Source organism: Myxine glutinosa, chromosome 5, assembly GCF_964187855.1.
Source record: "Myxine glutinosa chromosome 5, kmMyxGlut1.1, whole genome shotgun sequence".
In the NCBI taxonomy this organism is placed as follows: domain Eukaryota; kingdom Metazoa; phylum Chordata; class Myxini; order Myxiniformes; family Myxinidae; genus Myxine; species Myxine glutinosa.
This window is the reverse complement of record NC_136265.1, coordinates 106,241,245-106,259,529: the sequence shown is the minus strand read 5'-3', so window position 1 is coordinate 106,259,529 and position 18,285 is coordinate 106,241,245. Positions and strand designations below refer to the sequence as shown.

Genomic DNA, 18,285 nt, shown 5'->3' with positions numbered 1-18,285 from the left:
CCTGCTCTGCGGGGAAAAATGGCCTCTAAAGGTGGTCATAACATTATCCCAACCCAATTAGATCACAGCTGTGATTGGCAGGATTATGTTGCCATGGCAGCTATCTCGGTAACTTGGCTTGTGTACGCGATATTTAAAAAACTGTTCAACATTTACCTTTCATATTACACAAATCATCTATTCATCATATGACCCAAAAGGTGGGGGACCTGGAGTATCAGCTCACTGTCTCCATAATTTCACTTTATCAAGTTAGCCTCCTTGTGCACAGGTAACCAGAACGACACTCGGGAGAGAGCATAGCTTCGCCAGGCTGAACAGTTTATGTTTTGTATCCACTGATAGGCTGGATCTGCATCTGGACCTGAACCAAAATCTAATCGGCTTGTTCTTGTCACCAATCCAACTCATCCACCAAGTGCTGTCATAATCTGTCCAAAACTTCTTGAAATATCGTTACTTCTTCTTGAAACTTCTTTCGCAATGTAAGTGACGGACGTTTTGGGATGGAAAGTGACGGACGTTTTGGGATGGAAAGTGAGGGACGTTTTGGGATGGAAAGTGAAGGACGTTTTGGGATGGAAAGTGACGGACGTTTTGGGATGGAAAGTGATGGACGTTTTGGATGGAAAGTGACGGACGTTTTGGGATGGAAAGTGACGGACGTTTTGGGATGGAAAGTGAAGGACGTTTTGGGATGGAAAGTGACGGACGTTTTGGGATGGAAAGTGACGGACGTTTTGGGTAATTCAAATAATTTGTTGCATTGTTGTAAAGCCAGACATTTACAGTACCTATAGAAAGTCTGCACCCCCTTTCAAATTTTTCACCTTTTGTTACTTTATACCCTGGGATCAAAGTGCATTAAATCAGACTTTTCCCACCTTTATTTACACATCGTAACCCACAACTTCCAAGTGTAAAGCAAATTCTACAAATTTAAGAAAATTAATTAAAAATACAAAACAAGAATATCTTGGTTTGATAAGTGTCCACCACCCCCCCACCCCCCTTTATAATAGCAATTGTAAATTATTTCTGGTGTAACCAATCACCTTAAAAATCACATAAGTTAATTGGCCTCCACCTGTGTTAAATTGTAGTGATTCTGATTATTTCAGAATAAAATCAGCTGTTTCTGGAGGTTTCCTCTGCTGGGTCGTGCATTTTACAGCAAAGACTCAACCATGAGCGCCAAGGAGAACAAAAGACCTCCGGGATAAAGTTGTGGAAAGGCACAGATCAGGGGATGGGGTATGAAAATATTTCAAATGCCTTGAATATCCCTTGGAGCACAGTCAAGACAATCGTTAAGAAGTGGAAGACATATGGTACCACCAATACCCTGCCTAGCTCATCACCTAAAGAACACCATCCCTACTGTGAAGCATGGTGGTGGCAGCATCATGTTATGGGGATGTTTCTCATCAGCAGGGACTGGGACACTTGCCAGGATAGAAGGGAAAATGGATTGAGCAAAATACAGGAAAAAAAATCCAAGAGGAAAACCTGCTGCCCTCTGCAAGAAAGCTGAAATTGGGACGGAAGTTCACCTTTCAGCATGACAACGACCCGAAGCACACAGCCAAAGCTACACTGGAGCGGCTAAGGAATAAAAAGGTAAATGTCCTCAAGTGGCCCAGTCAGAGCTCCGACCCAAATCCAATCGAAAATCTGTGGCACGACTTGGTACCACCTTTTGGTACCACCACTGCAATTGCATCAAAAAATAACTCAGAGACTGGCGAACAAACTGCAGTGGTCTGTAAACCAACAGTCTATTCTATTGAAATGGAAGTAAGAAACCGTTTTTAAAGTTTTACAGGGCTTTGTTTGCTTCAGATTGCTTTATACCAAGATCAAGCAGAAGCATATGACAACTATGACGTACCTTCCAAGGAAACATCTTGTGATTGATTGGATCTCTCACGCCAATCTGCCAGGGCATCCAATACCGCTTCCGTGATGAACTCCACCCTCCGAATGACTCCTCCGGAGTCTACAGTGGTCGTCGTATCTGCCGATGTTCCACAGTCTGCCTCCATCGCCCAATCGGTAGCATGATCTTCATGACTTTCATCCGCTCCCCGCCTTTCCTCGACAGTAGGATCGGTGACTCTTTCCGAAGATTCTATCTTGTTTGAACGTCTGGATTCACCAACCATCTCCTCGACTGCAAGTCCCCGAAAGACGTGCCGGTCGTTTGCCAGTGGCAGGAGAGGAATTCCAAGCTGGAAGTGCAGACCAGGAAAGCAGGGAGTGCGGTAGAGCAAAAGTCAGATCAGAAAGGGGGAAAGAAGGCAGAGAAGAGCAATAAAAAGCCCTTAATACTTGTAGTTTTGTCTGGTGACTCATCTTTCGCCATCTAAATATTAGATTTCATTTGATGTAACGTACTCTTTGCAGAGCGTTGGTGTTGCCGAAGCAGTTTCTTGGAAAGGATCATACTGGGTGGTTTGCATTGCCTTCCCAGCGCTGTTTGTCTGTGCTGTATCTCCTTAAATGCTGAGTATCAAATCAAGCAAGGAAGCAGCACGTATCATTTTAAAAGTCTGGTAGGACTCGGCCTGGGTTTGAACCACCGACCTCCCGGACTCAGAGCGGACACACCAACCATTATGGTCTGGTTATCCGAATATTATGTACTCAAAAAAGGTAGAATCTGAATCCCACACCCATCCCAACCAAAGCCAAGCTATTTCTCTCTCCCTCCTTTCCCATTTTAGCTTTCTCCCACCCAACTTCCTAACCATCACTTTCACCTGCATCTTCCTTTGCCAGTCAAGAATCACCACACTCCTCCTTTCTTCCTTATCCTCCTCCATTGGTTTTCTTTTCGCATTTTCCTTTTTACGCTCTCTCAATTTAAAGGCCAATTCCTCATTTTATATGGAATACACAAATGGAAATTACAAAATCTATTGTCAATGTCTCAAGAAAGGCTTTAAGGTTCCGTTGTCAAAAATACAAATCCCAACGACTAGCGTCAGTCTCCTCACATCTCGAGTTATAATCCAACAACAAAACAATTGAGCCAGGTCCGAGTCCCAAGGTCTTACCCCATATAAACGGCAAAATCTGGCCCTCACCCCCACCCCTCCCCCCCCCCCCCCCCCCCAACTCCAATATACCTGCCGGCAAATCAACACCAGTGGATTATTGATGGCACCATGCAGAACGTTAGCACCTTTGGCAATGCACCTGCCCGGCATCCCAGGCTCCTCCTCGTCGCACACCCTGCCACCAACTCTGCTCCTTGCCTCCAGTACCACCACCTATCCAAGCATAAAATAACCATTCCACACGGCCTTACAAACATTTGTTCTCATTTGAACACATAGATGACTTCTCTCAAGTGAAACTCTTCCACAATCCCTCAAAATGTAAACAAACAACAACAAAACTAATTAGTCACATCCACTTTGTAATCGATGTAGCCCGTGTAAGCTATCTGCAGTGCGTGGTTGTAGCTCATGTAAGCTATCTGCAGTGTGTGGTTGTAGCCCGTGTAAGCTATCTGCAGTGTGTGGTTGTAGCTCATGTAAGCTATCTGCAGTGCGTGGTTGTAGCCTGTGTAAGCTATCTGCAGTGCGTGGTTGTAGCCTGTGTAAGCTATCTGCAGTGCGTGGTTGTAGCTCGTGTAAGCGATCTGCACTGCGTGGTTGTAGCTCGTGTAAGCGATCTGCAGTGCGTGGTTGTAGCTCGTGTAAGCGATCTGCAGTGCGTGGTTGTAGCCCGTGTAAGCTATCTGCAGTGCGTGGTTGTAGCCTGTGTAAGCTATCTGCAGTGCGTGGTTGTAGCTCGTGTAAGCGACCTGCAGTGCGTGGTTGTAGCTCGTGTAAGCGATCTGCAGTGCGTAGTTGTAGCCCGTGTAAGCTATCTGCAGTGTGTGGTTGTAGCCTGTGTAAGCGATCTACAGTCTGGTTGTAGCCTGTGTAAGCTATCTGCAGTGTGTGGTTGTAGCCTGTGTAAGCTATCTGCAGTGCGTGGTTGTAGCTCGTGTAAGCTATCTGCAGTGCATGGTTGTAGCTCGTGTAAGCTATCTGCAGTGCGTGGTTGTAGCTCGTGTAAGCTATCTGCAGTGCATGGTTGTAGCCCATGTAAGCTATCTGCAGTGCGTGGTTGTAGCCTGTGTAAGCGATCTACAGTCTGGTTGTAGCCTGTGTAAGCTATCTGCAGTGTGTGGTTGTAGCCTGTGTAAGCTATCTGCAGTGCGTGGTTGTAGCTCGTGTAAGCTATCTGCAGTGCATGGTTGTAGCTCGTGTAAGCTATCTGCAGATTTAAATATATTCCAGGTGTGTAAAGTCCCGCTCTTTGCTTCCCACTTTCAAAGTAACAACTGATTAATACCACATGTCGCATTCTATATCTCACAACAATTGCTTACATTCTTCAAGGACAACCCTCTAGTCTGTATGTAAGGTCTTAGTGCTGCCCCCTAATAAGTTCTTCATAAATGTACAAAAATGATGTTTGCGAGATTTCCATCACAGTCCTCTCCATGTTCATCTATCTATAATTCCACTAATCTCTGTATGTGTGTTTGTTTGTTTGTTTGTTTGTCTGTGACCGCTGTTTCTCGACAACCACGGGTCCGATATACTTGAAACTTGCCAGGTATATTGCTGGGGACCCGAGGATGTGCCTTTTCAAGGTTTCATATTAATCGGACAATTACTTACCGAGCTATGTCCAAAAAACGATTCAACCAATCAGAGAGCAGCGAGCTATCGCGTGTGCCGAACGTGGCGAACACACTCTGCCTCGGACGGCACATTTGAGAGCGTATTCATTTATTTCACGTTGGCAAACTATGTTGCCGCTATGTTGGCGTTAAACTATGTTTTAAAACTAATTAAAACCATTTCATGTAAATAGAGGGGGGGGGGGGGGGGTGTTGTCACTGTACTCGCAAGCCGTTCGCCGTTCGCTTTGGCGTTGCGAATGGACCAAAACATTTCATGGACCAAACCATTTCATGTAAAGCGTTCGCCGTTCGCTTTGGCGTTGTGAATGGACCAAAACATTTCATGGACCCAAACCAATTTCATGTAAATAGAGGGGGGGATATAATTTTAGATATAGATATAGTACGGGCATGCCCTAGTAATAATAATAATGAGAAGACGAAGAAGAAGAAGACAAAAGCAACTCACCTTGTATCCCGCGTTATGCATATTGTGAGCCGCACAAAGGCCGGCCAGACCAGCTCCAATCACAAGCACACGGGCCTACCACAATACAGCACCAGAAATGAGTGACTGAACTCAAGTCCAAGGTAGTTCAACAAGTTACGAGATTTGAACCCGAGATCCCAACATCATGACCCTGGTGCCCAGAAGGGAACAAAACACAGGACGACACCAATTGTTGTGAACACCAAATTCATTTGTGTCCACCACTCTACCTGACATGTCATGACATTATTGTTTCGATGGTGAGTGGATCAAGGTGAACCTTTTCATTTTAAGACAATACTCCAGAAACAAAAATTTCCAGGTACCAATAAGAGGAGAACTACCTTGAAGGAATAACACAACAAAACTAGAACGACACTCGGTAGTGAGCATACCTGCGCCAGGCTGAACAGTTTACATGTTGTATCCCACTGACGGGCCATATCTGAACCCAAAACCAAATCGAATCGGCTTGTTCTCATCACGCAACCAACTCGTCCATAACTTTTTGAAATAACGTGCTTTATATCAGTTTTTGCCCGTCGCTCCGGATCGGGACCTTCACCAAAATTGAATCAATTCGTCCCCATCACACACGAAACCTGCAACAACTTTAGTCTGAATCCATCCATAACTTTTTGAGATATCCTGCTCACAGACAAACAAACAGACAGACAGACAAACAGTGGTGAAAACAGAACCTGTGCCCACATTTGGTGGTGGATGTATCAAACATGATAAACATGAGCAGTCTTTTCCTGTAGCATCGTCATATTATTTGGGAAATCTGATTACCATTCCGTAACCTCAACCACCACAACAACTAGGACCGAGGCCAAATCGCCATCTCACTCACGTTTCCGTGCAGCGGCGACAGAGGTCGAGGTGGCTTAACGGCACCAGTGTTCACGAAGCCTCGCCGCTCAAGGAACGCCAGGACCGAAGGAACTTCCGCCACGCAACGGACGCGGACCAAACCTCGGACGAAAAGTCGGGTGGCAACAAGTTCAGGGGTGAGCCATTCCTGCACGTTGGGACAAGTGGGTGGGAAAGGTTTGGCCCGGTTTGGGTGAGTTTGCAAGGAAGTTCAACATGGGTTGCTGTCTGAACTTTACACACATATTGCGGGACAAGTAATGCGACGTGCCTGTGGCTGGAGGTTCCAGAGAGCAAGAATCAGGTTACGCAGCCCCAGGTAAAGGGTCGTGTCTCGTGCAACTCCAGGAAGAGCCTCCAGCTCTGTCGCCTCTGGTGTATTAGGCGGCAGGGTTAGCGGACAGGGCAGGTCACCGGGTTTCCGGAAAGGTTGCAACCAAGGATCTGTACAAATAGAAATTATATATTTTTAAAAAGATTTAAATAAATACAAAACGTGTGTGCAACGTTGAACTTTATAAGATCTGGTTTTGAGGGCTTCATGCCGATGCTGCAAACATTACCTGGTTTGTAAATACAGTCAGCTTGGTTATTCCCGGTTGGACTGAGTCCAACGGAATCGAGAGGGTAGACCGAGACGAAGGGTGCAGCAGGGCAGGAGTGTAGAAGAGGTGGTACAGCAAGAAGTGAGGGCCAAAATAGTGCGTATACACCGTCCAATCGCTGAAGGTACACACAAACACAATTTGCATATTGGTGGTGGGACGGCCACAAAGATTTGAACAACCTCAAGAAAAGAAAAAAAAAGAAGTCAAGTTCGTGGACTTTTTGTTTCACTTGTTACGAGTCACAAACTCACCGAGTCCTCAGGGAACGAACAATGGTTACGGTCCTCTCCCTATAGACACGAACACGAGCACAAAATGTCACAAACGTAGATCGGTACATTGGTACACAGTCATCATAACGTACACTCTTTCCAAATGTGAGAAAACGTTGGAGGCAACCCGAACGAGGCAATTAAAATTAATCACAAACTTGCCAACATATTGACACCAATTGTTGCGGATCTCGCCGCCGGCCTTCTCACCTTACCGAGGAGGGATTAGTCCGCTTGTCTTTGACTGGCCGACGGGACCCGGGACCTATGACGTCCTTCCCGGACAGCGCGAAATATGGTCGTAGGACTAGAATCACTATTACCTAATTACTCGCGCTGCCCAGAAATGAGGAAATAAGCCCCGCACGAATCATGCGTGCCGAGACGCCGAGCGGTGCATACACGCGATCCGTGCCGTTTATTTGGTGAACCCGGTTCTAGCGATCTTACTCGAACCACGCTTAGCCAATGGAGGAATCACAGAAGCGGTCGAAGTGGGAAGAAAGGAAGAACAGAATTTATTCACACTATTTACAATGATTCCAGAAAAGAGGACACAGTGCAGCCTTAAAAACAGTCTTAACTTACTCCCAGGACAAACGGGCCCGTCTCACACACAGACACACTCACACGGGGGTTGCAGCTGCAGGATGATGTTCACCACGTCCAGGGTTGGTTCTCGTGCAGCTCCCTCGGGTCTCCGGCTCGTCCCGGGCAGATGGGAAGTAAAGACAGCAGGAGCTCTCCGCGTGTCGTTGGCGCACACGGGATAATACGGGGCGAACGGTAGGGTCTGGGCTCTGGCGGTTAACACTGGCGGTTATTGCCGCGTTCACTCGCGTGGCTGAGGTAACCATTATTCGCCACCGGCGCATTTGGCTGCCTTTCCTTCGGCGCATACGTAATACTGAGATATAGCGCAAAGCCACCAAAGCGAGCGCTGCTTCAGTCGAGTCCTGTTCACCACTCACTCGTGCTCTCTCTCGTGCACCTTGAAACAAGTGCTCTCTTCTCACGCCCTTTCCCAACGAGTCCTTTCATGCGAGTCCTGTTCAAGGGCTTTGTGCCAAGACTTTTATAGGCACGCCCCGCGAACCTTCTCGCACTTACCAGACGCGCCTTACCACGCCCTGTCACGCCATGCCGTTAGAGCCCTGGTTGGCTGGTGGCCCTTACCGTCATCGCCTCTGACGCGCTGCCTTGACACCACCCCACCCTGACCCCGCGCTCCTCCCTCTCAGGCCTACCTCGTGTTACTCGACTAGCGAGCGAACAAAGGGCAGCGAATGCTGCTGTCAGCCAAAGCGTAATAAATGCTGCGGGTAGCCAAAGCGTAACAAACTGAGGGATCAGCCAAATGGGGCGCGGGATCAATTATGCCCATGGAGGTGGAACTTGGAGAGTGGACGTAAAAATGAAGGGACCTAAACTCATGTCTTTACACAACGCAGATATTACGAGTGGAAATGGCCTATATTTACACATACTATGACATAACTAATACTCTAAGGTGGCCTACGTGTTGCTCGTGGACTAACTATGGGGGGCAAACCTTTAACCTTTAATGATCAATATGTGCCAATCTTAAAACCGTAGCACTGCCCCCCTCCTTCGCCAGACTCATCCCCGAGTCGAAACCACACAAGTGAGAACGACCGGTTTTGAGAAAGGTTCAGGACTACTCTTTAAATTACGTGTGACACTTAGATGTGGTTCCCCTCTACATTTAATCTAACACCCTGTATGTGACAGTTTTACAACACTAGATATGTCCCACCTACTGCGTTGTGTACTAACTAACAGACTCACACCCACAGCTAACCGAATTGCGGAAAGAATTCTCAAACTAAACATAAAGCCGGTGGGGAGCATGTTATTTACAACACTAAACTAATTATTTACATCTCTATAACCCAGGACCTGTTCTTTTGTGGGAAAGAAAATTTGGAGGAGAGAAACAGCAATGCAATGCACCAATACACCAATACTCAAAAATGCACCAAAATGCACCAAAATGCACATGTCATATTTGCTGCTTGGCTGCTGCTTGGCTGCATCTTCTTGCTTCCTGCTTCGTCTTCGGTGTGCCATAATAAAAACTTGAGGTCTTCTTTCCTGACACACCAAAGTATAAAATGCACAAACCGTGTTCGTTTTTATTTATCAGCAGGGTCAATCTTATGGTCCATCTGCGTGACATCGACGCCACTTAGAACCAGGGGTCCGCAGGTGCAAGGTAACGTCTGCAGCAAATGACCGCTCAGGAAAAATGCCAGGCCACAGAACGTGTGGTCCATAGGTTGCATTGGTGCAGCAAAAGGTAGCAGGCGTGCCGCACAGGTGTAGGAACGTGCCGCAGCACAGTTCAGGGTTCCTGCACACTCCCCTCCAAAAATGGGTCCATGGGTGGGGAGGAAGACAAAGCACAGTTAGCGGAGGAAAGGGCGCAAGGGTACACACAAACACAAGGCAATGCAACATGAGGGGTATGGGAGAGCGAGCAGAGAAAGTTCGTCCCTAACCGTTCCCCCCCCCCCCCCCCCCCCCCATGTCAGCCTACACTACCCTTGCCCTTCCCAGTATTTACACTTTACAAATTCGTCACTACGTCTTGTCTCCCATATCCCCCTCTACTCCAAATTTGTCGTCCAATCCCTCCCAAGAAGGAAGAGATGGGATTACACACAATGTCACCCTCACGTCATGATGCTTCTCACCCACTCAAATCGTTCACAAAACCTGGTGTGGAGTTCCGTCTCCCTTGGTGAGTGGATGTGGATGGTGCGAAGACATTTCTCATCCTAACTATACTCTAATAACATTAACTCAGTTACACTACCCGGGGTCTTGCCCTGCCAATTCAATTGGCCATCGATACACTATGTGGTTCTAAAAACCAATTCCCATTGACCCACCCGGTGGCGCCTTCCAAATTTGTGTCTCGCTCCCCAATTTTTCACTACTGTGCCTTCGGAACAATTTCGGGGCTGGGTCGTGTGGCTCCATTAGCAGGTCCAACTACCTGCGCACCTTCGCCAATGAAGTCGCCACCCGAGCTTACCTTGCTCCTTGCGACTACCCTAAATCGGGGAAGGCCCCTCCTGGCTCTCTCACCCCTCCGATGCCCTCTCTGGCATTGGGCTACCCGGGTCCTTTCCTAGGATCCTCGGGCCCCACTGAACACTACTCTGACTGGCTCCCAGAGCCTACCTGCGGCCTCACCTGGCCGACAGACTACCAGTGGCGGAGTGCCCCAATAACCATACGCACCAACAAAGCCCACACGCCCAGCCATTTCCACAGACTCACGCGCCCAGCCATTTCCACAGACTCACGCACCCATCCAAGCACTTCCTTGCTACTACCTGCACCACAGGTGTGAATATCCAACAATTTACCTAAACCCTCTACCTAACTTTAAACTACGCTCCCCGGGTATTCGTGAAGGGGTCCATCTCCCCCCATTCACTCCTTCGCACCACGCACTCCACACCTCTCATTCCACACCACTCATTCCACACAACAAATCCTCTTGCACACTTCTTGTGCTCTCATTCCTCTTTCCATACACTCCAACACAATTACACTTGTCCTCAATACACCCCTCATACATCACCTCTGGTCATCCCCACCAATGCCTCATTTGCACAAGTTCATCCACACACACAATTTCATTCAATTCCTCATTTGCGCCTCATCCTCAAGCTCATACTCACACACAATTTCTCCACTTACTACACACACACAGCATCATCTAACTAGCTACTTCCCTCTAATACTCGTGCTTTCCCATCTTCCCTTACACTAAACACTTCCCTCGTCATTATCATCCTTCTAATCTCTCTACGTCCCCTCTACCTGTAACAATGTCACTACTTAAATCTCATGTCTCCTATTGTCATTTCTAAATCCCTAACAATCTCCTAGCCCGCCCTCGGCTAGTTTTCACTGCCACCCCATAATCTAGCACTCATGTGCCCCCAAAATGCGAGGGATGGTAGATCTGCCATCCCTCTACACCGGATACCATTCGCCATCACTACTGCCATTCGTCCACTATACTCGAGCCTCTCGGTGCAGAAATACATTTTCGGCATCACAGCTCGGCTTCGGAAAGCCGAGCAATGCATGCGGGTGGTTGGTCTACTGTTGGTTGGGTCCATCCGGCATTTTCGATTCTGGGGAGGAGGCATGCTTGGGCCTAGGTTCCAGGTGCCATCCCTGCGCGGAGCCTTTCGGTCCCCGGCACAATGGCCCAACCTTCCCCGGTCGGAGCACCGCGCCCGCCAGGGGGCGAAGCTCCGACCTCTCCTTCCTCCCCTCGAACCGTGCCGTTTTCCTCTTTCGCCACAGCACGGCACCGACCATACAGGGCGGGGCCCGGCACGAATCGTGCACGCCGCCACGGCAACGATCCCTGCCGGTCCCCACAGCACACAAAGCGCACCACGCACCGAGGGCTCGCGTCGGCTATCCGTCGCCCTAAACGCTGCCCCGGTCTGCGTCGATGCCCGAGTCGCATTCTCACACCCACACGCGACCCGTTCCTCACTCGTAAAACACGGCGCTCGAGCGCCTATCATACACCCCATGACACACTCTCTTTCCACATACTCATGTGTGCATTCGTCCCCGCAAACCGTACTCGCACCTGTACACCTAGGCGCATTCATTCTACTCGCACACTCCGTTACACACTTGGCCATCACACACCCTCGCGCACACTCTGTTACATCCTCAGTAGCAACCATGGGTTTGCACTCTCTCGGTACACACCCACTCAGCGCACACTTACCCACGGGTGTGCAATCTCCTGTTGCACACCCAATCACGCACTCTGGTGTGCATTCTCGCACACTCTCCTCGGCCATCGCACACTCTGTATCACACTCCGTTCCACACTCTTCCCACATACTCCGTTGTGCATTCTTCTTCGCACTCTGTAACACACTCTCCTGTTACACACTCGCGCTCCAGTGTCGTTCGCACACGCACGCCATTCACTCTCGTACACCTCCTCACGGACCTTCCATGAGCGCCCGGGTTACGTCTCGATCCCAAGCGCGCGAAAAATGTTTTCGCGCCAAACATTTTCGCGCCAAACACGCTCCTCCTCACCTTCGGGATTCTCTTCTTGGCCAACCGCACCTGCAAACTTTCATTTGGGTTAGGCAGCACGGCATCACAATGCGAACACGGACTTTGTGTGCATTCCATTTTTTCCTCCAGCGATACATTTTCTAACCCCGCCGTCTCTTCAACCCCAATTTCCACGACACACATCTTTTTCTATATCTGGCTCGACGACCAATTCGGCGGCCGTCGGCTTTTCCATACCCCGAGTCGCGATTTCTACCCCAGTCATTTTAACTGCGCCTCGCTCAGGCTCGCTTTCCACGCGTTCCTCACGTCGCGCTACCCCGTCGCGTACCAATGCGACTTTCCCGCTCGACCTGCGCCTTATGTCCTCCCCCATCTTTCTTATTAACTCCCCTCGGGTGTCCATTCTGCTTTCCAGCCCTTTTTTTACCTCTTCCAATTCCCGGGTGGATTTGTCCCCCATTTCCTTCAATTGGCCCCCCATTTTGTTTAATTAGCCACTCATTTTGCTTTCCAATTCGTTTGTTACCTCTTTCAATTATAGGGTGGATTTGTCCCCCATTCCTTTCAATTGGTCACCCATTTCTTTTAATTGGCCACTCATTTTGCTTTCCAATTCGTTTTTTACCTCTTTCGATTGATCACCCATGTTGTTTTCCAATTTATTTAACCCATCTTTCATTTCCCGGGTGGATTTGTTACCCTGGGCGTCCATCTTATCATTCAGTTTCTCGATGCTTGCCGCGAGTTGAATCATAAAAAGACCCCAGTCTCCTGGCGCCATGGGCTCGGCAATCGCCGCCACATGCGAGGCGCCGCCATTTTCTTCCCCTACTGCCGGCCCTTCATCAATGTCCTCCTCCATTTCTCCCAATTCTTCCCGGTGTCCTGGGTTATTACTTCTCCCTCTACCTCATCATTTACCCCCACCGGCATCCGACCGCTTTGGCTAGCCATGGCACAAATTTAATTTGGATGTTAAAACTAAATTTTTGGTCGCTCGTAATTTTGGCCAAATTTGTCCAAAATTTTTTGGTTTGGGGTCCAAATACCACTCCCCGACACCAATTGTTGCAGCCATTATTGCAATTGGTGTCCAAAATTTTGTCTAAAAATTTTTGTCCCAGGTTCCAAATCCCACTCCTCACACCAATTGTTGCGGATCTTGCCACCGGCCTTCTCCCCTTACCAAGGGGGGATTAGTCCGCTTGTCTTTGACTGGCCGACGGGACCTGGGACCGACGACGTCCTTCCCGGACACCGCGAAATAGGGTCGTAGTACTAGAATCACTATTACCTAATTACTCGCGCTGCCCAGAAACGAGGAAATAAGCCCCGCATGAATCACGCGTGCTGAGACGCCGAGCGGTGCGTACACGCGATCCTTGCCGTTTATTTGGTGAACCCGGGTCTAGCGATCTTACTCGTACCACGCTTAGCCAATGGAGAAATCAAAGAAGCGGTCGAATTGGGAAGAAAGAACAGAATTTATTCACACTATTTACAATGATTCCAGAAAGGAGGACATAGTGAAGCCTTAAAAACAGTCTTAACTTACTCCCAGGACAAACGGGACCGTCTCACACACAGACACACTCACACGGGGTTTGCAGCTGCAGGATGATGTTCACCACGTCCAGGGTTGGTTCTCGTGCAGCTCCCTCGGGTCTCCGGCTCGTCCCGGGCAGATGGTAAGTAAAGACGGCAGGAGCTCTCCGCGTGTCGTTGGCGCACACGGGATAATACGGGGCGAACGGTAGGGTCTGGGCTCTGGCGGTTGGCGGTTAACACTGGCGGTTATTGCCGCGTTCACTCGCGTGGCTGAGGTAACCATTATTCGCCACCGGCGCGTCTGGCTGCCTTTCCTTCGGCGTGTACGTAATACTGAGATATAGCGCAATGCCCCCATAGCGAGCGCTGCTTCAGTCGAGTCCTGTTCACCACTCACTCGTGCTCTTTCTCGTGCTCCTTGTAACAAGTGCTCTCTTCTCACGCCCTTTCCCAATGAGTCCTTTCATGCGAGTCCTGTTCAAGGGCTTTGTGCCAAGACTTTTACAGGCACGCCCCGCAAACCTTCTAGCACTTACACGACGCGTCTCACCACGCCCTGTCACGCCATGCCGTTAGAGCCCTGGTTGGCTGGTGGCCCTTACCGTCATCGCCTCTGATGCGCTGCCTTGACGCCGCCCCACACCGACCCCGCGCTCCTCCCTCTCAGGCCTACCTCGTGTTACTCGACTAGCGAGCGAACAAAGGGCAGCGAATGCTGCTGGCAGCCAAAGCGTAACAAACTGAGGGATCAGCCAAATGGGGCACGGGATCAATTATTATGCCCATGGAGGTGGAACTTGGAGAGTGGACGTAAAAATGAAGGGACCTAAACTCATGTCTTTACACAACGCAGATATTACTCGTGGAAATGGCCTATACTTTCACATACTATAACGAACCACCTTTAGAAGTCATTTTTCCCTGCAGAGCAGGGGTTGGCCTATTTTGGGCACCTTGTTCCCCTTTTTGAAGCAATGTTTTATGGCAGGATGCCCTTCCTGCCGCCAACCCTGTTAGTCGCCTCTTGCAACACACAGGGAATTTCCAGTGAACTGGTACTCAATTTGCCGACCTCGGAAGGATGACAGGCTGAGTCAACCCCCTGGTGTTAATTCAGCGATCGACCGGGATTCGAACCCAGGATCCTTGCATCCCAAGCCGGCACCCTAACCGCTAAGCCAACACCAGGCTCCCTATACTTACACATACTATGACATAACTAATACTCTAAGGTGGCCTACGTGTTGCTCGTGGACTAACTATGGGGGGCAACCCTTTAACCTTTAATGATCAATATGTGCCAATCTCAAAACCGTAGCAATATTTATCTATACCACCAAAGGTGGACCGATAAAGGTTATGTTCTCGTAAATAAAGTAAACTGCTCTCTCTCATGCACAGATTTATCCCATCTCGTCTTCAGTTGTCTTACCCTTCCTCCCGTCCATGGTACACGGAATCTTGTGGTGAGGCAGTTGCCCTGAAACAACTTGCCTTCGCCTCATGGAAGGCAAATCCAACTGAGGGCAATCTCAGTTCATTTCACAAAGCTCAGAACAAGTGTGTCTACCCTCAGGAGTGCCAGGAAGCACCATCTCTCCACACTCAAGAATGAACTCTCAAACCTGTCTCCTTCCTCCAAATCGGCGTCCGGTCAAATCTGTTTCTGGTGTTTGTTCCCCCTCCATCCCCTCCCTCACCTCAAATGGCGACACAGTTCACACCGCACGTGACAAAGCTGAATGCCTAAACTCTGTGTTTGCCTCAAAATCTTGTGTCCCAAACCCATCTCTCTGTTCCCACCTTACCCAGTCCAATCCAGCTGCTCCTGGACTCTGTCATTCTCTCCTGACAAGGTGGAGAAGTTTCTGTCAAACCTCGACTCTGATTCTGCAACTGGACCAGACGGCATCAGCCTACGGGTCCAAAAATCCTCCTCTGCCGCTCTGTCTCACGCTCTGTTCTCTTCACCCTCTCTTTTGCTCAAGGTCATCTGCCATCAGTTTGGAAATCAGCCAACATCACCGCTTTACACAAAAAAGGTGCAAAAACAGACCAATCAGCCTGCTCCCAATAATCAGCAAAGTCATGGAATCCCTCATTGCTTCAGATATGAAATCTTTCCTCTTCTCCAATGGCTTGATCTCTGATCATCAATTTGGTTTCAGACCAGGTCACTCTACTCTGGACATGCTGTTTCTGCTGTCTCAACAATGGATGGAGGTCCTCAATGCCAAACAGGAAATCAGAGCTGTCTCCCTCGACATATCACGTGCCTTCGATACGGTCTGGCACCCCACCCAGCTCACCAAACTCTCCTCTGATGGTATCCATGGAAATCTCCACGCATGGCTGGCAGACTTACTCTCTGGTCGAAGTCAACGTGAGGCCCTGAATGGATTTCTCTCATCTCCTCTTCCTGTTCAGGCTGGAGTTCCCCAAGGCATTGTTCTGGGCCCTGTGCTTTTTCTGGTCTTCATCAATGATCTCTCCGACTCTCTGGAAAATTCTCTCCATCTCTCTGCTGATGACTCCACTCTCTGCCACTCCATTCCTCATCCCTCAGATCGGCAGTCTGCAGCCTCCTCAATCTCTGCAGACCTGGACAAAATCACAGACTGGTCAAACAAGTGGAACATGTCTTTCAATCCTGACAAATCTCACACTCTTACGATGTCTCTCCGAAAAGACCGACTGGACAACCCTCCCATCTACTTTTTGAACAATCCTCTCCAAGAATTTCTGTCACTCAAGCTTTTGGGTCTCACTATCTGCCATGATCTTTCCTGGGAAAACCACATTTCCAAGCTGGCCTCCAAAGCCAGTCGCCGACTGGGCATCCTCCGTCGTGTGAGGTCCTTCCTTGGCACACCTGAACTCCTCACCACATAAAAGGCTTTCATCCGCAGCTCAATGGAATACTATTCTCCCCTCTGGGCCGGTGTTCCTTCCTCACACCTAGCTCGGCTTCACGCTGTTGAAACCAATGCTTTCCGAATCATTGGAATCTCCCGTGATAAAGCTAACTCTGAGGGCCTTTCACTCACTTACCTCAGGCAGATTGGTGGTCTTTCTGTCTTCTACAGACTCCTCTCCTGCCTTGCTCCCCCAGCTCTATCTATGCTCTGTCCCCCAAATATTCCGACAGGTCGCACAAGATCTGCCAGCAACCCTCTTATGGTTAAACTGCCAAAATCAAGACTCTCTGCTCACCTTCACTCCTCTTTTCTCCCACCTCTGGAACAAACCCTCTCACTCTCCAATCCCACTCCTCCCTCCAGGTCTTTAAAACAGCTGTTCACCACCATCTCTTATCTTCCCCCATCCAAAACCTTGATCTTTTCTATCCCCGTTAATTCATCCCAGATCCACTTTTTTGAAATTCAGACTTCTTAGCTGGAAGTCCAAGCAATGTCCATGTGTTTTATACCTCACCAACCCCCACACCCTTCCCGTGCCTCCTCCCCCCCGCCCAGGCCCTCTCTCTCCCACAGATATCCTGATGTCCCTGCTCTCAAATGTTGTACTTGTGTGCTTGCCTCTCTCTCCCCATCTTGTCTCCCGCTCCCTTTATCTTATGTTTTACATTTCAGTTTGTCTTTTTGTGATTATTGTTAGCTCTTACACGAGCCTCGATCTTGTATACAAAAAAAATAATAATAATAAATTATGAACAGCCGATGTCCACCTTTGTAGGTCCTTGTGTCTGTGCCCCACAAACGTAGCTGCTAGCCAGACCGGAAGTCAGTTCCACATCACCCGCCAGCTGTCTCCATTTGCCACAGTTAAGTTTTGTGCAGCGAACCTGTTAACGACGGAGAGATGAACGAGGGTGAATGATGAAAAATCAAAAACAAAGGGAAAATAACAATGGTTATGGAATAATATAACGCTTGTATATAGGAGGGGCTGGCAGGATGGTGTAGAGTTTCAAACACATGCCTCTAAGCCGTCAAGCATGGGATCGAATCCCAACCCAGCTAGAAACTGTCATCCCGGTGTCTCACAGGCAGAATGATTCTTCATCAGTGTGTGTGCTGTCCCTCAGATGGACGTTAAACGGGCCTCCCGTCTGCCTGCATTAGTTGGAGTACATTAAAGATCCCACAGTGTCCTTCGCAAAAAGTAGGCGAGATATCTCCGGCACGATGAACAAAATACAAATTCCTGTCCTAACATTACTCGAACGTCAAACCTGGCTGACTGGCTTGTGAAAGACTTGGGTCAAGCTTCCCTTGGCCAACTTCAAGAATGTGGGAATAATTTTGGCTGTTAAGAAGAAGAAGCAGACCATGTAGTAACTCTTATAATGGGACATGGAAGGAAATACCAATTATTTTCTTTTTTTGGAAATGAGTGGAAGAAATCTCTCCGGAGCATGACTCTTGGCCCACAGACAAACAAGGCCGTGTGCAATTAGGACTGTATAAACCACCAGCAATTCATTATTCTTTACAAGATCATGCCTCATGCGGGAGCAAGTTGATGGAAGGTATGACCTGACATCCGGGCAGGAGGGAAACTGACACATAAATAAGGGAATGGCCGAACACAAAAAGAGGAGAGGGAGAGAGAGAGGAGGAAGATGAGAGTAAATACTGCAACCTACAAGTAAGAGGGTTGGTTTCGGAAGGGTTGATGGAGTAATAAAGATTGGGGGTAAATACGAGGGATGACTTGAGATGGTGGGGCACCACCCCA

At 48.8% G+C, this 18,285-nt stretch overlaps 1 protein-coding gene across 4 annotated transcripts in view; it reads right to left on the bottom strand.

Moving 5' to 3' along the window:
- KDM1B (lysine demethylase 1B) overlaps window positions 1-18,285 on the bottom strand; it is a 51,254-nt gene that overhangs the window by 18,275 nt on the left and 14,694 nt on the right. For 2 of the 4 annotated variants that reach the window (XM_068116655.2, XM_068116652.2), the window contains exons 5-12: window positions 17,273-17,389; window positions 6,913-6,951; window positions 6,617-6,776; window positions 6,325-6,497; window positions 6,034-6,201; window positions 5,157-5,231; window positions 3,132-3,275; window positions 1,892-2,231 (exon numbers count right to left, since the gene is read on the bottom strand). In XM_068116655.2, the coding sequence (XP_067972756.2) occupies window positions 1,892-2,231; window positions 3,132-3,275; window positions 5,157-5,231; window positions 6,034-6,201; window positions 6,325-6,497; window positions 6,617-6,776; window positions 6,913-6,951; window positions 17,273-17,389 (1,216 nt within the window). The remainder of the gene's footprint in view (window positions 1-1,891; window positions 2,232-3,131; window positions 3,276-5,156; window positions 5,232-6,033; window positions 6,202-6,324; window positions 6,498-6,616; window positions 6,777-6,912; window positions 6,952-17,272; window positions 17,390-18,285) is intronic. The other 2 variants (XM_078778478.1, XM_068116654.2) reach the window with 1 other exon arrangement.